Source organism: Dendrobates tinctorius, unplaced genomic scaffold (genome assembly GCF_039654945.1).
Source record: "Dendrobates tinctorius isolate UK_male_01 unplaced genomic scaffold, ASM3965494v1 ptg000016l, whole genome shotgun sequence".
Lineage (NCBI taxonomy): Eukaryota > Metazoa > Chordata > Amphibia > Anura > Dendrobatidae > Dendrobates > Dendrobates tinctorius.
Genome location: NW_027361684.1, coordinates 85,534,385 through 85,562,282, shown reverse-complemented (window position 1 = coordinate 85,562,282; position 27,898 = coordinate 85,534,385). Strand labels below are relative to the sequence as shown.

The 27,898-nt window shown below is 46.4% G+C and overlaps 1 protein-coding gene across 4 annotated transcripts in view; it reads left to right on the top strand.

The window, feature by feature from the left end:
- The window catches only part of LOC141080642 (uncharacterized), an 869,999-nt gene extending 856,815 nt beyond the window's left edge, over positions 1-13,184 (top strand). For all 4 annotated transcript variants that reach the window (XM_073566017.1, XM_073566013.1, XM_073566014.1 and 1 more), the window contains one exon: positions 11,724-13,184. In XM_073566017.1, the coding sequence (XP_073422118.1) occupies positions 11,724-11,796 (73 nt within the window). In that variant the 3' untranslated portion in view covers positions 11,797-13,184. The remainder of the gene's footprint in view (positions 1-11,723) is intronic.
- Positions 13,185-27,898: the final 14,714 nt, after the last annotated feature.

Here is a 27,898-nt window from a genome sequence, read left to right as displayed (position 1 = left end):
ATAATATACACTGCTCAAAAAAAATAAAGGGAACACGAAAATACCACATTCTAGATATCTCTGAAGTAAATATTCCAGTTGCAAATTTTTATTCTTTGCATAGTGTAATGTGTTCAGAACAATAAAACATAACAATTATCCATGTACATCAAAAGAATATCCCATGGAGGTCTGGATTTGGAATGATACTCAAAACCAAAGTGGAAAATCAAATTACAGGCTGATCCAACTTCAGTAGAAATGCCTCATGACAAGGAAAAGTTGCTCAGTAGTGTGTGTGGCCTCCATGTCCCTGTATGACCTCTCTACAATGCCTGGACATGCTCCTGATGAGGTGGCGGATGGTCTCCTGAGGGATCTCCTTCGAGACCTGGACTAAAGCATCCGCCAACTCCTGGACAGTCTGTGGTGCAATGTGACGTTGGTGGATGAAGCGAAACATGATGTCCCAGATGTGCTCAATCGGACTCAAGTCTGGGGAATGGGCGGGCCAGTCCATAGCTTCAATGCCTTCATCTTGCAGGAACTGCTGACACACTCTAGCCACATGAGGTCTGGCATTGTCCTGCATTAGGAGGAACCCAGGGCCAACCGCACCAGCATATGGTCTCACAAGGGGTCTGAAGATCTCATCTCGGTATCTAATGGCAGTCAGGCTACCTCTCGCGAGCATATGGAGGGCTGTGTGGCCCTCCAAAGAAATGCAAACCCACACCATTACTGACCCACTGCCAAACCATTTATGCTGAAGGATGTTGCAGGCAGCAGATCGCTCTCCATAGAGTCGCCAGACTCTGTCACGTCTGTCACATGTGCTCAGTGTGAACCTACTTTCATCTGTGAAGAGCACAGGGCGCCAGTGGCAAATATGTCAATCCTGGTGTTCTGTGGCAAATGCCAACCATCCTGCACAGTGCTGGGCTATGAGCACAACACCCATCTGTGGACATCGGGCACTCAGACCATCCTCATGGAGTCGGTTTCTAACCGTTTGTTCAGACACATGCACATTTGTGGTCTGCTGGAGGTCATTTTGCAGGGCTCTGGCAATGCTCCTCCTGTTCCTCCTTGCACATAGGCAGAGGTAGTGGTCCTGCTGCTGGGTTATTGCCCTCCTACGGCCCCCTCCACATCTCCTGGTGTACTGGCCTGTATCCTGGAAGCGCCTCCAGCTTCTGGACACTACGCTGACAGACACAGCAAACCTTCTTGCCATAGCTCGCATTGATGTGCCATCCTGGATGAGCTGCACTACCTGAGCCATTTGTGTAGGCTGTAGAGTCCGTCTCATGTTACCACGAGTGTGAGAGCACAACCAACATTCAAAAGTGACCAAAGCATCAGCCAGAAAGCATTGGTACTGAGATGTGGTCTGTGGTCCCCACCTGCAGACCCACTCCTTTATTGAGGGTGCCTTGATAATTGCCAATAATTTCCATCTGTTGTCTATTCCATTTGCACAACAGCATGTGAAATTGTTTGTCAATCAGTGTTGCTTCCTAAGTGGACAGTTTGATTTCACAGAAGTTTGATTTACTTGGAATCATATTCTGTTGTTAAAGTGTTCCCTTTATTTTTTTGAGCAGTGTATACATATACACTACCGTTCAAAAGTTTAGGGACACCTAGACAATTTTGTGTTTTTCATGAAAACTCATACTTTTATAAATCAAATGAGTTGCCAAATGAATTTAAAATCTAGTCCAGACATTGACAAGGTTCGAAAAAAAGATTTTTATTTGAAATAATTATTTTCTCCTTCAAACTTTGCTTTCGTCAAAGAATGCTCCCTTTGCAGCAATTACAGCATTGCAGACCTTTGGCATTCTAGCAGCTAATTTGCTGAGGTAATCTGGAGAACTTTCACCCCATGCATCCAGAAGCCCCTCCCACAAGTTGGTCTGGCTTGATGGGCACTTTTTGCGTACCATACGGTCATGCTCAATGGGGTTGAGATCTGGTGACTGTGCTGGCCACTCCATTACTGATAGAATACCCGCTGCCTGCTTCTTCCCTAAATAGTTCTTGCATAATTTGGAGGTGTGCTTTGGGTCGTTGTCCTTTTGTAGGATGAAATTGGCTCCAATCAAGCGCTGTCCACAGGGTATGGCATGGCGTTGCAAAATGGAGTGATAGTCTTCCTTATTCAAAATCACTTTTACCTTGTACAAATCTCCCACTTTAGTACACCCCAATTAAAGTCTTAGTAGCAAAGCTAAAGTTTAGATTACAAAATTCTAGCTAGAATTCAACCGCAGGTAAGTCTAATTATTCATTATACAGGTGTCTAGCAGACCGTTGATTATAAAAGGACGTTACTTAACAAAAAACTCCTTCTCAATTTATGCTGTCAGCAATTGCACAATATGGAAGAGAAATGTAATAAGACTAGAGAAAGAAAGTGTATTTTTTACACAAAAAAAGGAATACAAAAAGTTAACAAAGATGGAACTGCAGCCATCTCATAGAGACTTCAGGCCTACCATGAAAGTTAACACCTAAACAGGAGCATCTTCTGGAGAGAAAGGTTGAAGAAAATCAATATGCAAATTCACTGCAGCTATCTGGGGCTTTCTGCACGTTGGTTGGACAACCATATTGGTAAGGTATCCTATATCATTATGTTTATACATAGTAAATTTAGATTACCTTGATTACTGTGGGTGGTTTGGCCACTTCTGTTAAAGGTTGTTACACATTATTGGCATGTATTCTATTTATACTTGACCCTTACCTTTTTACCTAGGGACAGCACCTCCCTGTTCACACTGGGTACAGCACATTATATGCACTTTTGCATTTTATAGGTTTTATATTTCTGTGCATTCCTTGGTGTTTACATGGAGGATTTCTTGTCCATGATGTTTTTTCTTATATGCCCTCCTTTGTGTCCATAGTCATATCTGCTGTCCGCCTGTTAGTTTCCATATGGGTTTTATATCCAGTATGGATGTTATTTTACAATTAAGTGTTGTGTACATTTATATGAATAAAGATTGATATTTTTCTACCTTTTGGTATTGATTTGTCTTTTGAAGTTTCCACAATGTGGTTAGGAGATCTTGAAAACTCTCTACAAATCGTATGTATTAGCTATCTTAAGAAGTAGAAAGCTAAACTGTGGTGAGTGTTTTTCGTGACATAATATGGTGTGCACTCAAAGGAATGAATGGGTGTTGTCCATGAAAGAAGCCTCTCCTAAAACCCAAGCGCAAAAAGCCCACTTACAATTCACAAGGGCCATGATGAAAAATATTAAGAATACTGTAACTCTATACTTTGGAGTGATGAAGCCAATATATGATGGATTCAAAACTACATGGCTTTGCAAAGATGAGGGGTACAAATTAAAATGCATGATGCCTACAGCAAAACATGGTGGTGGCAGTGTCCTTATATGGGGGCCGCATGAGTGCTCCTGCTGTCATTGAGCTACATTTCATTAATGGTATCATGAATACACAGATTTTCTGCTCTATATTGAAATAGAAGATGCTACCATCACCTTAGACATGCAGTTTTCCAACATGACAATGATCCAAAAACACATCTAAGGCCAGTGTTCCAATTTTGAAGAACAGCAGGGTGAAAGTGATTCAGTGGCTAAGTGTCTCCTGAGCTGAATCTAATCACAGTCCCATGGAGAGTTATGAAGTAACAAGTTGAGCATCACTCTCCATCCAGTTTCCAGGCTGTAAAAGAGGTTGTTCTTGAAGAATGGGAAAGATATATGTTGCAATATGTAGCCAACTTGTTTATTCCATGTCTAGAAGACTTGATGCTGTTTTTAAAAATAATGGAAATTATACAAAATACTAGATGTAGTAGTTTTTGATGTGTGATGTATTCATTTTTTCATAAACTAATTTGAGCAGAATTGGAGATTTTGTTATGAAAGTTACTTTATTAACCTTACTTTCATGTTATGGGTAAGGAAATCTTCTATGAAACTCAGTCTTGTAAACATTTTGGAAATTGTTTTTGTATTTGGTAACAGATTGATTAAGATCTTACTTTTCAAATGTGGTGTGTATACATAAATATATATGTGTAAATTCATATACATATAATTAATGTTAGTATACATTCTTTACTTTTGAACACACACATTATATTATAAAAAGTCAATAAAGAAAATGAACATGAATTTGAAAGGGAAGTGAAATTATAGGGAACCTGTCACCACATTTGGCCAATACGAGTTACGGCCACCACCTTTTGGGGCTTATCTGCAGCATTCTGTAATGCTGTAGATAAGCCCCAGATCCGACCTGCAAGAGAAGAAATATAAGTTTTATTATACTCACCTGCGGGGCGGTCCAGTCCGATGTGTGTCACAGGTCTTGGTGCAGCGCATCCCATCTTCTTGCCATCTTCTTGCGATGCCACCCTCCTGCTTGTATCATGGCTCCCCGGCATCGCACTCCTGTGCACGTGTACTTATCTGCCCAGTTGAGGGCAGAGCAAAGTGCTGCAGTGCGCAGGTGCTGTGTTTCTCTGACCTTTCCCGGCACCTGCGCACTTCAGTACTTTGTTCTGCCCTCAACAGGGCAGATAAGTACGCCTGTGAAGCAAGCAGGAGGGTGACATTGCAAGAAGTTGGGAGGTGCCGGACCAGGACCTGCGACACCTATCGGACTGGACCCCCCTGCAGTTGAGTATAATAAAACTTATTTTTCATCTCTTGCAGGTCGGATCGGGGGTTTATACACAGCATTATAGAATGCTGTATATAAGCACTGAAAGGCAGTGGCAGTAACTCTTGTCGGCCAAACCTTGTGACAGGTTCGCTTTAACTTAGGTCGTGATAGTATGGGAAGAAGGGGAAGACGTTCTCCAGTTGTGGTGATTAGTTATCTCCATACTCAAGTATCTATAGTTGTATCAGTGATGGGATTAGTAAATATATACATATACTAGCTGAAGAGCCCGGCGCTGCCCGGGCATAGTAACTAACTGTGGATAGTTATAGCAAATTATAATTATCCTCCATCCCATAGTCCCGTGCCCATATACCCAACATACCTATCCTCCATCCCATAGTCGAGTGCCCATATACCCATCACAATCCTCCATCCCATAATCCCATGCCCATATACCCATCATACATATTCTCCATCCCATAGTCCCATGCCCATATACCCATCATTCATATTCGCCATCCCATAGTCGAGTGCCCATATACCCATCTCACATCCTTCATCTCATAGTCCCATGCCCATATACCCATCATACATATCCTCCATCCCATAGTCCCGTGCCCATATGCCCATCATACATATCCACCATCCCATAGGCCCGTGCCCATATACCCATCACACATCCTCATCCCATAGTCCCATTCCCATATACCCATCACACATCCTCCATCCCATAGTCCCATGCCCATATACCCATCATACATATTCGCCATCCCATAGTCGAGTGCCCATATACCCATCACACATCCTTCATCTCATAGTCCCATGCCCATATACCATCATACATATCCTCCATCCCATAGTCCCGTGCCCATATACATATCCGCCATTCCTTAGTCCCGTGCCCATATACCAGTCATACATATCCTCCATCCCATAGTCCAGTGCCCATATACCCACCACACATCCTCCATCCCATAGTCCCGTGCCCATACACCCGTCATACATATCCTCCATCCCATAGTCCAGTGCTCATATACCCATTACACATTCTCCATCCCATAGTCAACCATTATGACATCATAATGAGCGGCGGGGCCTGCAACCTATGATGACATCAGTGTTGCCATGGCAACCATTATGACATCATAATGAGGGGCGGGGCTTGACGCGCACACACTTTTTCCCCATTATGTAGATAGGGGCAAAATTGTTTGGTGAATTGGAACGCGCAGGGTTAAAATTTCTCCTCACTACATAGCCTAGGACGCTCTCGGGGTCCAGACGTGTGACTGTGCCAAATTTTGTGGCTGTAGCTGCGACGGTGCGGATGCCAATCCCGGACATACACACATACATACACACACTTGAGCTTTATATAATAGATAAACATTTATTTTTTCAGTAATAATTTTTTTATGTGTTTAAGAAAGTCAAGTTTAGTGTTAAGTGGCAAGTCTCTTTGAGCACACTGTAGTTGTAAATGTATTTGAACTCTGGAATTTTCCAGTTATTCCATTGACCGAGGAGCCACCACTGTCACCATTTGCATTATTTTGAATTTTTCAAAGCCACATATTCATTTTAGCTCGTTTGCCCATTCTACTGGTTCTGTGCCTTTCCAGTGTCTTGTTATAAGGGCTTTAGTAGAGTTGATACAATGAGAGATTATCTAGCATTAGTTTTGGTGTGAAATTTATATTGAATTCTAGAGCATCTTCTCTACAATATTTTGTTTTTTTCCATAGGTATTGAATTTTTAGACTTGAATCTAATGTGAGTTGGATTGCCTATGTTTTGATTACATCGCCAACGCATGAGCAAGCATTAGACCTACCAAACTTGAGGATCTCTAAATAAACAGATCCAGATTAAATAAATAATAGTATGTAGAGCGTAACACAAATTCCAATATGAAGGATTTAACAAAAAAATATAAACTTTTATTATGCATAAGTGACAGACAGTAACAGGTAACAGGTAATACGGTGAGGGAAAAAAACAGCAGCTAAAAAAACGATGTGAAGGGAGAGGGAACAATTGTATCACTCAGGGAGAAAACACAAGTGTGCTCTATCAAGTATCTGCACATACATGTAGAAATAATAAATGCTGGTATGAGAAGCAGATGCCAATAAAAAAAAGACTCCTATTGGGCAAAGCATCTCAAATATTAATGTGACTGCTAAGGATTAAATGTCAGAATCCTAGCATGACTGTCTTAGGGCAAAGAAATTTGTTTCGATAGATGTTCAGCAATATAAGATAACATTACCTTGAGACATGTCGTGACTAAAGTGCAGGAGTGCGGGTGGGACATGCAGGAGCCTCAACACGCATTTCACTGCCTTGACTTCGTCAGGAGGCGGTGAAACGTGCATCGAGGCTCCTGTGTAAACTGCATATGCAATGAAGTACTTAGAAAATGGATAAAACGTAATTCATAGTAAAGTGCTGGTACATGATATCCTTCTATTCATGTGTAACCTGCAGTCATGAATGACTTAACAATAGTTGGAATCATATACAAATCTGTATTTCCTTGGTATGTGGATGCTGTAGCCTGTAGTGACATGCGCCCACCTCTAATCGTGTTTTGGCGTGCCTTCCCCCACAATGTAGCGATGGCTCACAATAGTCCAGTAGCCCCTCCACGCTCTATAGATGACCTCTAATAGCTCCAACACTGTATCATGGCTCTCTGTATTCATCGCACACTGAATGATGGTCCCAGTATCCCCCCCACACTGTAAAGATTGCCCTTAGCATTTTCACACTGTATGGATGGACCCCATAAGTCTACTCTCTATGCCCCTTACAAGGTCATTAATAAATATGTTAAAAAGAAGCGGGCCCAAAACTGACCCCTGTGGTACCCCACTGCTAACTGTGACCCAGTCCGAGTGTGCTCCATTAATAACCACCCTTTGTTTCCTATCCCTGAGCCAGCTCTTAACCCACCTACACATATTTTCCCCTATCCCCATTGTTCTCATTTTATGTATCAACCGTATCAAAAGCTTTTGAAAAGTCCATGTACACCACGTCCACTGCATTCCCTTGGTCCAGTCCGGAACTTACCTCTTCATAAAAGCTTTTCAGATTAGTCTGACAGGAACGGTCCCTTGTAAACCCATGTTGATATTGGGTCATAAGTTTATTCTTCTCCAGATACTCCAGTATAGTATCTCTTAGAAAACCCTCCAGGATTTTACCCACAGTTGAAGTTAAACTCACTGGCCTATAATTTCCAAGTTCAGTTTTTGTCCCCTTTTTGAATATTGGCACCACATTTGCTATACGCCAGTCCTGTGGTACAGACCCTGTTATTATGGAATCTTTAAAGATTAAAAATAATGGTCTATCTATGACTGTGCTTAATTCCTGCAGTACTCGGGGTGTATCCCATCCGGGCCCGGGGATTTGTCAGTTTTAGTGATTTTTAGACGCCGCCGTACTTCCTGCTGGGTTAAGCAGGTGACATTTAATGGAGAATTTTTATCCCTGATCATGTTATCCGTCATGGGATTTTCTTGTGTAAACACTGTCGAAAAAAAGTCATTTAGCATATTGGCTTTTTCCTCATCCTCCTACACCATTTCACCCAGACTATTTTTAAGGGGGCCAACATTATCATTTTTTAGCTTCTTACTATTTATGTAGTTAAAGAATATTTTGGGATTATTTTTACTTTCTCTGGCAATGAGTCTCTCTGTCTCTATCTTTGCTGTTTTGATTTGCTTTTTACAGAATTTATTTAATCTTCTGTATTTAGTTAATGCCTCATCACTACCTACTTGCTTTAATTCTCTAAATGCTTTATTTTTATCTCTTATTGCACCCCTTACAGCTCTATTTAGCCATAGTGGTATCCTCCTATTTCTAGCATGTTTATTCCCATATGGTATATATTGTGCACAGGTCCTATTCAGGATGCTAATAAACGTCTCCCATTTTCTTTGTGTATTTTTATGTCTCAGGATATCGTCCCAGTTAATTGCACCAAGATCATCTCTCATCCGTTGGAAATTTGCCTTCCTGAAGTTTAGTGTCCTTGTAACCCCTCTACTACACATCTTATTAAATGATACATGAAAACTTATTAATTTGTAATCCCCACACACTGTATGGATGGCTCCCTGTAGTTCCCCCACACTGTATCTATGGTCCCCTGTAGTTCCCCCATACTGTGTGAATGACCCCCAGTAGTCCCCCGCACTGTATGGATAGCTTGCTGTAGTTCCCCTACACTATATCTATGGCCCCCAGTAGTTCAATCAGATTGTATGGATGGCCATCCAGTAATCCTCCACTGCATAATGGCCCTCAGTATTCCCCTGACACTGTATGATGCCCCCCTCATCCCCCCAACACTGTACGGATGGCACCCCGTATTCCCACACTATATGTCGGCCCCCAGTAGTCCCTCTACACTGTATGGATGTCCTCCAGTAGTTCCTCCACACTGTATGGATGGCCCCCAGTAGTTCCCTCCCACAGTATGGATAGTTCCCAGTTTCACCCCACACTGTATGGATGGCCCCCAGTTGTCCAAGAGTCCCTCACTCCATATGGATAGCCCCCAGTATTCCCTTCACATTGTACAATGGCCCCCAGTAGTCCCCAAACACTGTATGGATGGCCCTCTGTAGTCCTCCCCACACTGTAGAGATGGCCCCCCCAGTGGTCCCCACACCTTATTATGGCCCCCAGTATTCTCACACTGTATGGATGGCTCCCAGTAGTTGCCGCACACTGTATGATGGCTCCCAGTTTCTCCCCACTGTATGATGGCCCTCAGTATTCCCCTCACACTGTATGATGGCCCCCATTATCCCCACCACACTGTGTTGATGGCCCCCAGTTGTCCAGTAGTCCCTCACTCCGTATGGATAGCCCCCAGTATTCCCTTCACATTGTACAATGGCCCCCAGTAGTCCCCAAACACTGTATGAATGGCACTCTGTAGTCCTCCCCACACTGTAGGGATGGCCCCCCCAGTGGTCCCCACACCTTATTATGGCCCCCAGTATTCTCACAATGTATGGATGGCACCCAGTAGTTGCCACACACTGTATGATGGCTCCCAGTTTCTCCCCCACTGTATGATGGCCCTCAGTATTCCCCTCACACTGTATGATGGCCCCCATTATCCCCACCACACTGTATGGATGGCCCCCAGTTGTCCAATAGTCCCTCACTCCGTATGGATAGCCTCCAGTATTCCCTTCACATTGTACAATGGCCCCCAGTAGTCCCCAAGCACTGTATGGATGGCCCTCTGTAGTCCTCCCCACACTGTAGGGATGCCCCCCCAGTGGTCCCCACACCTTATTATGGCCCCCCAGTATTCTCACACTGTATGGATGGCCCCCAGTAGTTGCCGCACACTGTATGATGGCTCCCAGTTTCTCCCCCACTGTATGATGGCCCTCAGTATTCCCCTCACACTGTATGATGGCCCCCATTATCCCCACCACACTGTATGGATGGCCTCCAGTATTCTCACCACACTGTATGATGACCCCCAGAATTTATCCCACACTGTATGGCTGGCCACCAGAAATCCAGTAGTCCACTCATACTGTATGGATGGCCTCCAGCAGTCCCCCCAGACTGTATGGATCGCCTCCAGTAGTGCCCCCACACTGTATAGATGCCCCCCCCGTAGTACCCACACACTGTATGGATTACCCACAATAGACCAATAGCCCCCCACACTGTATAGATGGCCCCTAGTAGCCCCCACCCTTCACTGTATGATGGCCCTCAATATTCCCCTCACACTGTATGATGGCCCCAGTATCTCTCACACTGTGTGGATTGCCCTTAGAAGTCCAGTAGTCCCCCACACTGTATGGATGTCCACCAGTAGTCTCCCACTCTGTGTATATGATTTCCAGTAGTACCCTCACACTGTATGGATAGCTCCCATTAGTCCAGTAGCCCCCCACACTGTATGAATGGCCCCAATAGCCACCCACACTGTATGGATGGCCCCCCGTAAACACCCCATAGGCACTATTAAAATAAAATAAAAAAATCTTATACTCTTCTAACAATGGATCCTGAGAAGTCCGCCTGCAGACATGACCAAGACGCGGGCAGACCAATGTGGTGATGTCACCGGGCCAGGACTCAGAGCCCCATCTGTGCTTCTTACCTACTCTTCTGTAGACCACAGGCTACCTGCGGTCTACAACATGTTGTGCGGTAGTGCAGGGAAATCATGTCCCCGTTTCTCCACTAGCAAAGTTTACCTGCACCCTCTGCCTCCCGGTAGCTATGCTACTGGGTTATCTGTTTAATATAGGACAAGACGGATCTGTCAAAACAAAAGATGCTCTTAATACTGGCTGTCCACTATTGTCATAGGCCCCCTCTACTTTACTGTCTTTTCTATAAATTCACAGTTTTCTCTACTGCTTTCTGGCTACACTGTACATTGATAGAAAGCTGCCAGTCAGTAGTGGGGGTGGGAATATATAGAGCAGGAGGGCTGCGTGACAAGAGATAAGTAGTCCTCTAGTGATAATCTCCTGCTGATAAAACACTAATTTTATTGGAACAGCAAGACACAGCCCAGTAAGTGACACGTCCTTGGAATCAGAGTCTCTGCCCCTACATCATAAATTAAATAGCAAAAACTTGCTGACAAATTCCCTTTAATAGAAGGAAAATCACAAGGTTGCATTTTTGTAAGGACTTTGCAATTTTACCCATTTAAGAAGATGGGACCATGAAGATGACCTGTAGGTTATTGTTACTGTAGAAAAGAAGCAATGTGGAAAGGTTTCACACTTACCTGCAAATAAAATCAGGCAAGCGCCATGTACATAAGAGTTTACAGTGAAGCTGAAGTGTTAATGCAGAAAATAGATGAGTGCAAGGATTATTTTCTCTAGCAAAAATCAGCAGCAATATAATGTAATACGTAATACCCATTGTATGAATGTGTTGTCATACTGTTTATAATGTCGTGTCTCCAGCTGCATTATGTGGCAACGTAACACCTTACCACTGCAGTAATGCTCACAAATGCGAATATACAAGTCTGATTTATACCATATTTTATTTTTCCAGGTGGCTTTCCAATCTAGACTCTGTGACCGCACAAAGATCACAGAGTATCATCCGAGCAGAGTGCGATACATGACTCAGATAGATGAAGAGGATTCAGATTCCGGCGATGACACCACAGTATTATTCTCCATGCCATCTATGACGTTAAGGGCTAAAGGACCCTGAAGATTTGTTGTATTGCGCTACATAGGAGGCTAGAAGATTGCACCAATCTGCAATGACTGTGCGCTGTCTGGAGGAAAAAGACAACCTTGGGCTGCCTGATTAAGGCGCTGTCATCCTTCATTATTAATAGTACATAGTTAATATTTAATGCTGTAGAATCGGAGCTCCTGACTGCAGCGCAGCCACAAGACATGCGGGGTCATACCAACTGCAAATCTCAAGGCAGGAAATATAGAGGTTTTACAGCTGCCGCCTGATAATGCCAAGAGACACGTGCCCAGCGCAGGCATATGTCTACATCAAAACTGGGGCTCATCAAGATGTCAAAGCCAGGGGAATCCAGCAGCGTTACGCCTTGTGTCATGCAGTCACATTCATATTTCAGTATTTTACTTGTCACTATAAAGCCTTTTTACCTACATTTTCTCATTAGAAGTGGGCAGGCCCCTTATATGAGTCTATAATAACATATACTTTAGATAAGGAATGCAAGATGCTTGGGTGGAATTGAATTTTTATTGCAATAATTACTTTTCATAAACCACCATTTACTATATTGATGCTCATTGGTCATCTTGCAGCCAAAACCAAAAAGCGGCATTGTTTCTCGTAGTGAGTTCATGTGTCCTGGATTTATTTTTTGGACATTCACATATGGCAATAGTGCGACGTGCAATCACCCGTGTTCTACTACAATCTGGCTGCATGGTTTAAAAGTGTTAAATGTGTTCATTCTTATTTCACCTATTAAAACCACAAAAATTGGTGGAAAATGCGTGGGCTTTGCCACATATTTTGATTTTCCCTGGCACACTCCTGCCATATATGACTACACCACAATGATGATTAACTCCAATTATTCCTCAAGTCCAGTTTTTCTTGATTCATGAAAAGTCCAATGTTTCTATCAATTTTTGTTAAAGGGAACCTGTCATGTTGAAAATTTGATCTGATCTGCAGTGGAATGTTGTAGAGCAGGAGGAGCTGATCAGACTTTTGTGGGAAAAGTATCATTAAAATTTGCTTTTTATTAATTGAAATCCCTGGTGTTTATAAACATATGAGTCCAGTGGGTGGGCAATTCAGTAATTGACAGTCTTTCCTTTAAGATTATGCATGCAAAGTTAGCTGGCAATCACCGAGTAGGACCGCCCACTGGACGCTTGTGCTAATAAACACCAGGGATTTAAATTAAGAAAATACAAGTGATAGTGAACCTTTTCCAACAAACCTATATGTTATTCTGCTCAGCTTCTCCTTGTCTATACCAGAGTTCCCCAACTCCAGTCCTCAAGGCCCACCAACAGATCATGTTTTCAGGATTTCCTTTGTATTGCTCAGGTGAAGCAATTGTCACCTGAGCAATACTAAGGAAATCCTGAAAACATGATCTGTTGGTGGGCCTTGAGGACTGGAGTTGGGGAACCCTGGTCTATACCATGATGTGCACAGATCAGACTGCATGAATGTGACAGGTTCCCTTTAAAGGGACTCTCTCAGCACAAAATGACTGTTCAAACCTTGTACAGGCGTTCGGTGCATCATGGCGGGGTTAATCATTTAAATACATATTACCACTAGAGTTGAGCGATACCAGCCGATACTTGAAAATATCGGATCGGAATGGATCGGCCGATCTTAAAAAAAAGTATCGGTATCGCCGATTCCGATACCGGGAACCAATGCAAGTCAATGGGGCCAAAATATCGGAATTAAAAAAAACCCTTTCTTTCCTTGTAGGTTAATTCTACATGAAGAAAAACAACTAAGAATAATGTAGAATGTATTGTGGGAGGTGGAGGAGACATTAAAGCCATAGAGGTTTAGCCCAATCAAATGGAATAGCAGGAATTAAACTTTTTTTTTTAAAGATGTTAGGAGTTACAAAGATATTGACTATGTTAGCCTCATTTATATTTTGCCAGACATGTATGTCTTCTTCTTCTACTTCCTTTTTTTACATTCTTCTTCTTCTTCTTCTACTTCCTTTTTTTACATTCTTCTTCTTCTTCTTCTACTTCCTTTTTTTACATTCTTCTTCTTATTCCTTTTTTTACATTCTTCTTCTTCTTCTACTTCCTTTTTTTACATTCTTCTTCTTCTTCTTCTTCTTCTTCTTCTTCTTCTTCTTCTTCTTCTTCCTTTTCTTACATTCTTCATATTCTTCTTATTCAACAATTATTATTCTACATATTCAGCTTCTTCATCTTCTTCCTATTCTTCTTCATCATATTCTTGTTTGTGTCAGGCATTCCTGTAGTTGTTATCTAGAAAAGTTAGAAGTTTACACCTTCCGTTCTGCCTGTCACAAAAGATTTACAACAGGATTTGTCCGCGTTCAGTTTGGCCTGCAGAAGCAGGCCTTTTCCAGGGGCACCACGAGGAGGAACGGACTCACCCCCATACACTGCTTAGTCTTCTTCTGCTTATAAATAAGATAATATCATTTGCTCAGAGTATTAGTCTTATGCTTAATGTTCTTCTGCTTTGTTTTTTTTATGCTTCTTTGTCTTCTCTCTCTTGTTGTTCTGCATCTTGGTGGTTGTCTTCCTGTTCTTTGTCCTCTTGAACCAGCTGACGGTACTGGCACCCGGAGGGGCAGCAGAAGGAACAAGAGCCAATGGCACTACCGAGGACCAGCTGACGGTGCTGGAACCCGGTTACTAAGCAGGAGGTACCTGTGCTACAAAGCACTACCAAGGACCAGCAGACGTTGCCGGAACTCGGATACCGAGATGGAGGCACCTAGGCCAAACGCTCTGACGAGAACCAGCTGACGGTGCTGGAACCCGGAGGGGTAGCATAAGCTGCAAGAGCAAATGGAAATAGCGAGGACCAGCTGACAGTGCTGGCACCCGGAGGGGCAGCAGAAGGAATAAGAGCCAATGGCACAACCGAGGACCAGCTGACGGTGCTGGAACCCGGTTACTAAGCAGGAGGTACCTGTGCTACAAAGCACTACCAAGGACCAGCAGACGTTGCCGGAACTCGGATACCGAGATGGAGGCACCTAGGCCAAAGGCTCTGACGAGAACCAGCTGACGGTGCTGGAACCCGGAGGGGTAGCATAAGCTGCAAGAGCAAATGGAAATAGCGAGGACCAGCTGACAGTGCTGGCACCCGGAGGGGCAGCAGAAGGAATAAGAGCCAATGGCACAACCGAGGACCAGCTGACGGTGCTGGAACCCGGTTACTAAGCAGGAGGTACCTGTGCTACAAAGCACTACCAAGGACCAGCAGACGTTGCTGGAACTCGGATACCGAGATGGAGGCACCTAGGCCAAAGGCTCTGATGAGAACCAGCTGACGGTGCTGGAACCCGGAGGGGTATCAGAAGTTACCCCTGAAAAGCAAAGTTGGCATGCCGCAAGCTGGCCGCAGTTACCGAATCACACAGTCCTACAGGGGGTGCTTGTCCTACTGGCACTATGGAACAAACCTTTCTTACCAGAACCCGCAGTCCACATAGGAAGCACCTAAACTGCTGGCACCCTAGCCTCGGCTAACCCAACCGCAACACGACATGGCAACTTGGGGTGGCAAACTGACATTGACACTTCCCGGAAACAGCAGGCAGGGCTGGAACCAAGCTGGGCAGGAGGGAGTACCCGTGCCAAAGTCAGTTATGAGCAGCAACTGGCGATGTTGGAGCCCAGGACAAGCACTTAGCAGGCTGAGGCCTGATGTGCTGTCAATTGGGAGGCAGCAGGACAGATTGCCATCAAAACAGCAGGGGAACAGCTGACGTTACTGAACCCCACAAACACAGGAGCTAGTGTTTTACTCTGTGAAGACGGCACTTCCGAGCAACAACTGGCTGTGTTGAAGCCCAGGGACAAGCACGGAGCAGGCTTAGGCTGCATTGAAGAAATTTTAAGATCGGTTGTAGACTACTAATTTGAACCAAGCTCCACTTAGGCCTGTGGATTCACTGATTTTCGTATTTCCCCTGTCCTCCAACCCCGCCAGTTACAGCTCCGAAGTGGCGTCTGCACAATCCACACTTGTTCCTGTGTTACAGGTGTTCAGTCCGGTCAGTTAATCCCCTGATGTGTGTCCGGCAATGTCGCCTGCTCTGTCCACATTCCGATAATGGGAATGTGGACAGAGCAGGCGACATTGCCGGACACACATCAGGGGATTAACTGATCGGACTGAACACCTGTAACACAGGAACAAGTGTGGATTGTGCAGACGCCACTTCGGAGCTGTAACTGGCAGGGTTGGAGGACAGGGGAAATACGAGAGACAGTGGAGCCACAGGCCTAATTGGAGCACGGTTAAAAATCAGTAGTGGTACGACTGTGTAGGCAGCAGGAGACTTTGCCATCCACACAGCAGGGGATCAGCTGACATTACTGAACCCCACTGAGACACGGGAGCAAGTATCTCTTTCCGTGTGGACGGCACTTCCGAACTACAACTGGCTGTGTTGAAGCCCAGGAAATAGGAGGGTGTAGGCAGAGGCCTACTGTATTTTGAATGAGTTTACAGCAGGAGAGACTGCCATCCACACAGCAGGGGATCAGCTGACGTTACTGAACCCCACTGAGACACGGGAGCAAGTATCTCTTTCCGTGTGGACGGCACTTCCGAACTACAACTGGCTGTGTTGAAGCCCAGGAAATAGGAGGGTGTAGGCAGAGGCCTACTGAATTTTGAATGAGGTGACAGCAGGAGAGACTGCCATCCACACAGCAGGGGATCAGCTGACGTTACTGAACCCCACTGAGACACGGGAGCAAGTGTCTCTTTCCGTGTGGACGGCACTTCCGAACTACAACTGGCTGTGTTGAAGCCCAGGAAATAGGAGGGTGTAGGCAGAGGCCTACTGTATTTTGAATGAGTTTACAGCAGGAGAGACTGCCATCCACACAGCAGGGGATCAGCTGACGTTACTGAACCCCACTGAGACACGGGAGCAAGTATCTCTTTCCGTGTGGACGGCACTTCCGAACTACAACTGGCTGTGTTGAAGCCCAGGAAATAGGAGGGTGTAGGCAGAGGCCTACTGTATTTTGAATGAGTTTACAGCAGGAGAGACTGCCATCCACACAGCAGGGGATCAGCTGACGTTACTGAACCCCACTGAGACACGGGAGCAAGTATCTCTTTCCGTGTGGACGGCACTTCCGAACTACAACTGGCTGTGTTGAAGCCCAGGAAATAGGAGGGTGTAGGCAGAGGCCTACTGAATTTTGAATGAGGTGACAGCAGGAGAGACTGCCATCCACACAGCAGGGGATCAGCTGACGTTACTGAACCCCACTGAGACACGGGAGCAAGTATCTCTTTCCGTGTGGACGGCACTTCCGAACTACAACTGGCTGTGTTGAAGCCCAGGAAATAGGAGGGTGTAGGCAGAGGCCTACTGAATTTTGAATGAGGTGACAGCAGGAGAGACTGCCATCCACACAGCAGGGGATCAGCTGACGTTACTGAACCCCACTGAGACACGGGAGCAAGTATCTCTTTCCGTGTGGACGGCACTTCCGAACTACAACTGGCTGTGTTGAAGCCCAGGAAATAGGAGGGTGTAGGCAGAGGCCTACTGTATTTTGAATGAGTTTACAGCAGGAGAGACTGCCATCCACACAGCAGGGGATCAGCTGACGTTACTGAACCCCACTGAGACACGGGAGCAAGTATCTCTTTCCGTGTGGACGGCACTTCCGAACTACAACTGGCTGTGTTGAAGCCCAGGAAATAGGAGGGTGTAGGCAGAGGCCTACTGAATTTTGAATGAGGTGACAGCAGGAGAGACTGCCATCCACACAGCAGGGGATCAGCTGACGTTACTGAACCCCACTGAGACACGGGAGCAAGTATCTCTTTCCGTGTGGACGGCACTTCCGAACTACAACTGGCTGTGTTGAAGCCCAGGAAATAGGAGGGTGTAGGCAGAGGCCTACTGAATTTTGAATGAGGTGACAGCAGGAGAGACTGCCATCCACACAGCAGGGGATCAGCTGACGTTACTGAACCCCACTGAGACACGGGAGCAAGTGTCTCTTTCCGTGTGGACGGCACTTCCGAACTACAACTGGCTGTGTTGAAGCCCAGGAAATAGGAGGGTGTAGGCAGAGGCCTACTGTATTTTGAATGAGTTTACAGCAGGAGAGACTGCCATCCACACAGCAGGGGATCAGCTGACGTTACTGAACCCCACTGAGACACGGGAGCAAGTATCTCTTTCCGTGTGGACGGCACTTCCGAACTACAACTGGCTGTGTTGAAGCCCAGGAAATAGGAGGGTGTAGGCAGAGGCCTACTGTATTTTGAATGAGGTGACAGCAGGAGAGACTGCCATCCACACAGCAGGGGATCAGCTGACGTTACTGAACCCCACTGAGACACGGGAGCAAGTGTCTCTTTCCGTGTGGACGGCACTTCCGAACTACAACTGGCTGTGTTGAAGCCCAGGAAATAGGAGGGTGTAGGCAGAGGCCTACTGTATTTTGAATGAGTTTACAGCAGGAGAGACTGCCATCCACACAGCAGGGGATCAGCTGACGTTACTGAACCCCACTGAGACACGGGAGCAAGTATCTCTTTCCGTGTGGACGGCACTTCCGAACTACAACTGGCTGTGTTGAAGCCCAGGAAATAGGAGGGTGTAGGCAGAGGCCTACTGTATTTTGAATGAGTTTACAGCAGGAGAGACTGCCATCCACACAGCAGGGGATCAGCTGACGTTACTGAACCCCACTGAGACACGGGAGCAAGTATCTCTTTCCGTGTGGACGGCACTTCCGAACTACAACTGGCTGTGTTGAAGCCCAGGAAATAGGAGGGTGTAGGCAGAGGCCTACTGAATTTTGAATGAGGTGACAGCAGGAGAGACTGCCATCCACACAGCAGGGGATCAGCTGACGTTACTGAACCCCACTGAGACACGGGAGCAAGTGTCTCTTTCCGTGTGGACGGCACTTCCGAACTACAACTGGCTGTGTTGAAGCCCAGGAAATAGGAGGGTGTAGGCAGAGGCCTACTGTCTTTGTAATGCGGAGACAGCAGGAGAGACTGCCATCTCCACAGCAGGGGAACAGCTGGCAGTGCTGAACCCCACTAACACTTGAACGAACGTGTTTGGTTCTGTGGAGACGACACTTCTGAACACCAACTGACGCTGTTGGAGCCCAGGATTAGGCGAGGAGCAGGCTGGGGCCTACTGGATTTTGGCAGGTGAAGGCAGCAGGAGACTTGCCATCTCCACAGCAGGGGAACAGCTGGCAGTGCTGAACCCCACTAACACTTGAACGAACGTGTTTGGTTCTGTGGAGACGACACTTCTGAACACCAACTGACGCTGTTGGAGCCCAGGATTAGGCGAGGAGCAGGCTGGGGCCTACTGGATTTTGGCAGGTGAATGCAGCAGGAGACTTGCCATCTCCACAGCAGGGGAACAGCTGGCAGTGCTGAACCCCACTAACACTTGAACGAACGTGTTTGGCTCTGTGGAGACGACACTTCTGAACACCAACTGACGCTGTTGGAGCCCAGGATTAGGCGAGGAGCAGGCTGGGGCCTACTGGATTTTGGCAGGTGAAGGCAGCAGGAGACTTGCCATCTCCACAGCAGGGGAACAGCTGGCAGTGCTGAACCCCACTAACACTTGAACGAATGTGTTTGGCTCTGTGGAGACGACACTTCTGAACACCAACTGACGCTGTTGGAGCCCAGGATTAGGCGAGGAGCAGGCTGGGGCCTACTGGATTTTGGCAGGTGAATGCAGCAGGAGACTTGCCATCTCCACAGCAGGGGAACAGCTGGCAGTGCTGAACCCCACTAACACTTGAACGAATGTGTTTGGCTCTGTGGAGACGACACTTCTGAACACCAACTGACGCTGTTGGTGCCCAGGATTACGCATGCCGCATGCAGAGGCCAATGGGCAGCGGTTTTTATGGAGGTTGTGGACTACTACTGATTCTAACCATGCTCCACTTAGGCCTCTGGCTCCACTGTCTCTACTATTTACCCTGGCCTCCAACCCCGCCAGCTACATCTCTGAAGTGGCGTCAGCACAATCTACACTTGTTCCTGTGTTACTGGTGCTCAGTCCCATCAGTTGATCCCCTGATGTTTGTCCGGCAAGTTCGCCAGCTCTGTCCTCATTCCCACTACTGGTTATGGGAATGTGGACAGAGCAGGAGACCTTGCCGGACACACATCAGGGGATAAACTGATGGGACTGAGCCACAGGAACACAGGAACAAGTGTAGATTGTGCTGACGCCACTTCAGAGATGTAGATGGCGGGGTTGGAGGTCAGGGGAAATAGTAGAGACAGTGGAGCCAGAGACCTAAGTTGGGCACGGTTAAAAATCAGTAGTGGTTTGAATGTTGATGGAGCTGGTGACTCTGCCGTCCACACAGCAGGGGATCAGCTGGCATTACTGAACCCCAGTAACACAGGAGCTAGTGTGTTTCTCTGTGCAGACGACACATCTGAGCGACAACTGGCTGTGTTGAAGCACAGGGATTATAGTTCAGGTGGTAGAAAAATGAACACACCAGCAGACCTGGATACAGTTGCCAACCACTAATTTAGTCTGTAAGAGGAATGGCAAAGTCTTTGGAGATCCAGGCCTTGTTCATTTTCAGAAAAGTCAGCCGGTCAACATTATCGGAAGATAGTCGCGTGCGACGGTCTGTTAGTACACCACCTGCGGCACTAAAGACACGTTCCGATAATACACTGGCAGCAGGGCAAGCCAGCACCTCCAATGCATACTGGCTAAGCTCTGGCCATGTATCCAGCTTAGAGACCCAAAACTTGAAGGGGGAAGAGCCATCTGGGAGTACAGCGACAGGGCAAGACATGTAGTCTGACACCATCTGACGGAAGCATTGCCTCCTGCTGACTCGAGGCGTCGCTGATGGTGTAGACAATTGTGGTGGACACACAAAACTTTGCCACATTTGGGCCATAGTGGTCTTGCCTTGTGCTGCGGCACTGCCTCTGCTCCCTCTTTGTGCAGAGTTTCCTCCACTGCCTCGACGCACAGAGCTGCTTTGTAAAGCACTTGCAACAATGCTGTCGGGTGGAATGGAAAACATTATGGACTGCACCAGTGACTCTTCGTACTCCCGCATTTTACGCTCCCGGTTCAACGTTGGTATGAGCCTTTGTACGCTGTCCCGGTAGCGAGGATCTAGGAGGGTGTACACCCAATAATCAGCCAAGACGAGAATGTGGGCGATGCGGCGGTCGTTTCTCAGGCACTGCAGCATGAAATCAACCATGTGCTGCAGACTCCCAACTGCCAAAGAACCGCTGTCCCCTGTTTGAGGCGTGACCTCGACCTGCTCTGCATCACCCCACCCTCGCTGTACATACTGAGTAGAGGTTTGTGTACCTCCCTCCTCTGGAGAGATGTCTTCCTCCTCCATCGACTCCTCCTCATCCTCCTCACAAAGTGTCCCCTGCCTAGGCCTTTGTGAGGAAACACGTAGCGCAGACTGTCCAGAAGCAGATGGCATTTGGGACTCCTCATCCTCCACCTCTTCTGAAACCTCATCCCTTAGTGCTTGCAGTGTTTGTTGAAGCAGGCAGATAAGGGGGACAGTCATGCTGACTAGTGCATCATCTGCACTCGCCATCCGCGTGGATTCATCGAAGGCACGCAAAACGAGGCAGATGTCCTTCATAGAGGCCCACTCAATGGTGCTGAAGTGTGAACGGCGCACAGTGCGACTTGTTTGCGCCTGATGCAGCTGGTACTCCATGACTGCTGCCTGCTGCTCACACAACCGCTCCAACATATGTAACGTTGAATTCCACCGGGTGGGTAGGTCACATATGATGCGATGTTCTGGAAGGCCAAATCGTCGCTGCAGAGCAGCGAGGCGCGATCTTGCCGTGCTGGAACGTCGCAAGTGAGCGCACTCTATGCGGACCTTGTGCAACAGTGCATCAAGATCCGGATAGTCCCTCAGAAAGCTCTGCACGACCAAGTTAAGAACATGTGCCAGACATGGGATGTGTGTGAGGTTGCCTAGGCCAAGAGCTGCCACCAGATTTCGGCCATTGTCACACACTACCAAGCCCGGCTGGAGATTCGCTGGCCCAAACCACACATCGCTCTCCAGCTTGATAGCATTCCAGAGCTCCTGCGCTGTGTGGCTTCGATTCCCCAAAGAAATTAATTTGAGTACAGCCTGTTGACGTTTGGCCACGGCTGTGCTCATATCGGTCGTAACAGGCTCCTGCTCTGCTGTTTCTGAGGAACTTGAGTAGGAGGAGGAGTCTATGTGTACAGACTGGAGTCCTGCAATCCGTGGCGTTGGAAGAACACGTACAGCGCCACTCTCCAGATCCGTACCCGGCTCCACAACATTGACCCAGTGGGCAGTGAGGGAAAGGTATCGTCCCTGTCCATGGTTACTGGTCCACGCATCGGTGGTTAGGTGGACCTTGCTACTAACGGCGTTTAGTAGCGCATGTTTTATTTTGCCCTCAACATGTTTCTGCAGGGCAGGGACGGCTCGCCTGCTGAAATAAAAGCGGCTGGGCACGTTGTATTGGGGGACTGCCAATGCCATTAAGTCCCGGAAGGTGTCAGTGTCCACCAGCCTGAATGACAGCATTTCAACTGCCAGAAGTTTGGCAATGCCAGCATTCAGAGACTGTGCTCTGGGATGGTTTGCCGAGTAAGGGCGCCTTTTATCCCATGCCTGTGCTACCGATGGCTGTGATGGATGGGAACGTGCTGTTATGGGTGGAATCTGACAGGGTCTCCGGACAACAGTGGCAGAGGTTCTTCCTTGGCGATCCTGTGAGGAAGCCGAACCAGCAGTGTGTGAGCTGGAGGAAGAGGGCCCAACACGAACTGAAGAGGTGGTAGGTGGTGCTGTACGTTGGCCTACGTCTTGAGGGTGTCTCTGCAACTCCAACTCGTGCTTGGTGCGCACATGTTTCCACATATTTGTGGTATTGAGGTTGCTGACATTTCTCCCTCTTTTGACTCTCTGATGACACAGCTTGCATTTGACAAAGCAAATGTCATCTGCAACTGTGTCAAAAAAGGACCACGCACTGCAACTCTTGTGAGCGCCCGGTTTGCCTTTGGAAGGAGGAATGCTCCTAACGGGTGCCGAAGTGGAGGGTACAGGCAACCAAGTCTTCCCCCTCCCTCTGCCTCCTGTTTTGGCCGGTAGGGGAATCTCTTCCTCCGAGCTGCTCCCACCACCTTCCTGTTGCTCACGCCATGATGGGTCAAGGACCTCATCATCTTCCCTCCCCTCTTCAAACAGCTGCTTCTCCGGGGTTGTCTCGCCAGCACCGTACGCACCAGAAAGTGGCAACTGAGTCTCGTCATCATCTGATGCGTACTGAGGTGTGCTGACCATAGGCACTGGCCCACTCGCCTCTTCAGATTCAGAGGGACAAAGAAGTTGCGCATCACTGCATACTCCCTCTTCTTCACATTCAGGAATGCTGCTTGGCTGGCCCCCTCTTTCCAAGCCAACAGATTCCGAGAACAGAAGTAGAGATTGTGATGGCTCCTGTCCATGTCTCTCTGACTGCCTGGGCACTTTGGCAGGTGGTGAAGAGACAGATGGTTGCTCTTCGGTGCTCTGACCCTGAGAGGATGCGGAAGTAATTGAAGTCGATGCGTTAGCTGCCATCCATCCGACAACGGCTTCAATTTGTTCCTCCCGCAGCAGTGGGGTACGTTGAGGTCCTACAAAGCTGCGCATAAAGGACTGTTGCCTGCTAAAACTGGGGGATGCTGATCCACTGGTGCCCGCAGCAGGCCCAGAATCCCCACGTCCTCTACCTGTAGAATCCCCACGTCCTCTCCCTGCAGAATCCCCACGTCCTCTCCCTGCTGAAACTCCACGCCCACGCCCACGCCCCCGCGCCTTACTCCCTGCCTTCTTCATCTTGCAAGACTGCTTAAGATAGGCAAAAAAGGACAAAGGGGGGCCTTAGTGTGCTTATTCCTGAACAGCTGGTTACAGGTACAAGAAACACTAATTTTATGAAGTGTGTGTGTGTGGACTAGACTTTAATAGGAGCTGATGTGGCCTACACAAGTTCAAAATGTAGTGTTTGGTGAACTTTTTATGTGGTTTCTTTGTTTGAAACAAACTCAAAGTATGAGAACAAAGAATTGAAACTGATAGTATCACCAACTTTTTGGAGCTATTACAATGCAGGCAGGTAACCTACAATGCAAAAGATGAGGCTCCAAAAAAATTGGGTAATACTAATCTGGCTGCGCCGGCAGGGCACAAGCCAGAAAAAAAGGCTCCTCTATCTACTCCTATATAGTGTTTGCAACCAACCAATGTTGATGGATACGGATGGATGCACACTAATAGGAGAAGAAAAAATGAGCTGCACTCAGAGACAAATATGTGTGAGGCAGTGACGCACGTTGAGCGTCCTACAACCAGACGTAGCTGCAGGACACTCTACTCAGCGTGAGCTGCACTCACACACAGTCAGAGACCTCTCAGACAGCCGTCAACAGTGCAGCTAAGTGGGCACTGGCACTGACAGGCTGCAGAAAGGCTCCGCTGTGTACTCCTATATAGTGTTTGCAACCACCGTAGATGGAGACGGATGGATGCACACTAATAGAAGAAAAAATGAGCTGCACTCAAATAAAAATATGTGTGAGGCAGTGACGCACGCTGAGCGTCCTACAGCCAGACGTAGCTGCAGGACACACTACTCAGCGTGAGCTGCACTCACACACAGTCAGAGACCTCTCAGACAGCCGTGAACAGTGCAGCAAAGTGGACACTAGCACTGAAAGGCTGCAGAAAGGCTCCGCTGTCTACTACTAGTGTTTGCAACCAACGTATATGGATACGGATGGAAGCACACTAGATTGAAATTATTTAAAAAATGCAGCTCAAAAAATAAAAGATGTATGAGGCAGCAGTGATCACACTGGGTGGCCTACAGCCTGACGTGGCTGCAGGACCCACTCCACAGCGTGAGCTGCACTCACACAGCCCTTGCAGACAGCTGTGAAAACAGCGCTGCTAGGGAAAAGCAAGCTACAGTGGTGGTTTATGTAGCCTGGATAAAGCACAATATTGTTTTTAGAATCGCTATTTCTAACTGTCCCTCACAGTCTTCTACAGCAGCCTGTCCCTAACTGAATTCACAGCAGAGTGACCAGAAATGGCGGCTGCGGTGGCTTTTATAGTGCATCATGACATCATTTCGGCAGCCAATCACAGCCATGCCAATAGTTAACATGCCTACATGCCTAACAGGATGTGCCCACACTTCGGAGGATTCCCATTGGCTTAATCAAAGCAAGCAGGCTCATAGCATGATGGGAACTTCCTATTCCGATTCCGATCCCGGAATCCGATATGAAAAAAGTATCGGAATTAAGTATCGGAATTCCGATACCGCTGATATCGGCCGATACCCGATACTTGCGGTATCGGAATGCTCAACACTAATTACCACATGCTTGATTTCCCCTAAACTCCACCCGCTCTTATTTGATTGACAGCTCTGGCTTCATTGAGTCAGATAAGGGTTGAGATTGATGGAAACCAAGCTGGTGGGAAGGTGTATATAAATGACTGACCCCCTCCATCATGTACTGAGCGCCTGTACTTGGTTTGAACAGTCATTGAGCGCTGACCGTCCCTTTAAGTGCTTTCCAGTCCTTTTGATTCTGCAACCTTTATAAAACCCCAAGCATGCCCTCTCAGACTCAAATGGCATGCCTGTGTTATATTAACTCTAGATCCAGTTACATCTATATGTTATCTATGTGTACGTCTAATATATACTTTTTTCCAGAAATATTTTGACAAAATAAAATAATAAAAATATTGTGTTCTGCAGTTGTTGTCATTATTCATTCTGTCAAATGTGACCCTTGTAAACACTTTACACCCCTAAATAGGCACAAAGAAAATAAACGTAACCATCTTCATCATCTTCCAGCTTACCTCCATATGCTAAATAATCGGCAAGTGTCCTCTGGGTGTTCTTTTATCTCCGAAGTGTCCTGTGTGATCACTGGTAATTGGTAAATCCTCCCCTCCTCTCTTGATTGACGTCTTCATTCAGCGCCTTTTTTTCCATATTGAAAAAGAGTGGAGGGATTTTCGAGGGGTTGCCACTGATAACAAAGGACTGTTCAAAGATGAAAGAACGCCCAGAGCTGACTGATTGAATAAAAGATCATGTTCTCTGGTGTGGCTGATTCATGATTGCAAACATGAGGTTGTTAGAATTACTTTCCCCAACACCTATTTTGGGATATTAGCAGTATCGGGGGTCAAATCTGCTGACAGACAACCTTCAAAGATGACGCATGTGAAGTGATCCCTGGCCAATCTACAGAAACATTTGCCTCTCAAGGTCTTTGAAAGACGAGCAGATTGTTTGATCCAGTTATTCACAGGCAAACCACATCATCAGCAATAAAGATTTTTGGGAAGACTGTTCATTTGCATATCCGCTTCTCAGTGAAGATTCTACATTGTGCATTGTACAGATTGTTTTATCTGATATCATCAGTTAAAAGCCTCCTTCCAAAATTCGTACTATACAATCTGAAATGTGAGGAGCATCAGATCAAGCAATGATTGGCACCAAAGCTTCACAGCAACACATTGTCTCCCTGTGTAGAGGAGATAGCTTAATGGAACACCAAACCCAAAAATGACAATTTGATTAAACAAGAAATCTAGTCGCCCTCACTGTCTGATAGTCTGCAGCATTTTATGTGTGATCCTAAAACATTCACTCTGGAAGAAAATCTACAAAGAAATTAGGGATTAATCTTCTGCTGATGATATCTATCCATGTCGCCAACTTGGCTAAAGACTAGGGGGCAGGACAAACTGGGCACGGCAGGGAGACTTCTACCTCAGCTTGTTCATTTACAGCCAGACAGTATGGTGAAGATTAGAAGGGGATCTTTACAGCTGATTTCATCACAGGCCGCTGAGGGGTTAGGAGCTAAATGCTGAGGTACATAGCCAGGATCTGTCTGTGCGACTGGAACGAGCTCCGATTGCTGCAATTAACAATTTAATGTGATTTTGGAAAGTCTATAAGTTACAAAGGCATCTGTGACCCTGCTATTAAAACTCCTTTAAAGATCTTCCCACATAAAGGACTCACTCATATGGCTATGTGGACATTAAATAAAAAGTTATGGTTTTTAGAATAATGGTAGGAAAAAACAAACGTAGGGAAGCAAAAAAATGTCCAGGTTGTTAAAAGAAATCTGTTAGCAGGTTTTTGCTATTTAATGTGAGAACTTGATCGATGATGCCATTGCTTATAACTTATAAGCCATGTTATCACGCCCACAAGGACATGATAACATGCTAAGTGGGCCGACTAATCTTTGGACATCAACGCCCCATTGACTAGTCAAAGGCCTCATTTACATATCATAAACGGGCTATAGAAATACTTTTTCTAAAGATCTGTTTGTGTGTAATAAAGTGACTGTTAGGAAGGGAATGTAACAATGTAGACACAACTGCAGGTGGTTCTGGGGGCACGGGGGACCTGACAGGTTCCCTTTAAGCAACATATTCTGCAGCCTGTAGAAACTGACAGCATTTTCAACCGTCCATAATTTACATACACTACCGTTCAAAAGTTTAGGGTCACTTAGAAATTTCCTTATTTTTGAAAGAAGAGCAGTTTTTTCCAATGAAGCTAACATTAAATGATTCAGAAATGCGCTTTATACATTGTTAATGTGCTAAATGTCTATCGTAGCTGCAAACATAGGTGTATAGAGGCCCATTTCCAACAACCAGCACTCCAGGGTTCTTATGGTACTTTGTGTTTGCTAACTGTGTAAGAAGGCTAATAGATGGTTAGAATACCCTTGAAAACCCTTTGTCACATGTACCTGTCCTGTGTGACATGACCCGCAGGTCGGTAACTAAAACAACAAGGCTGTCACGTATACCTGTCCTGTGTGACACGACCCACAGGTCGGTAACTGAAACAGCAAGACAAAAGGGGAACACTGGGGAAACAGTTACAACGGT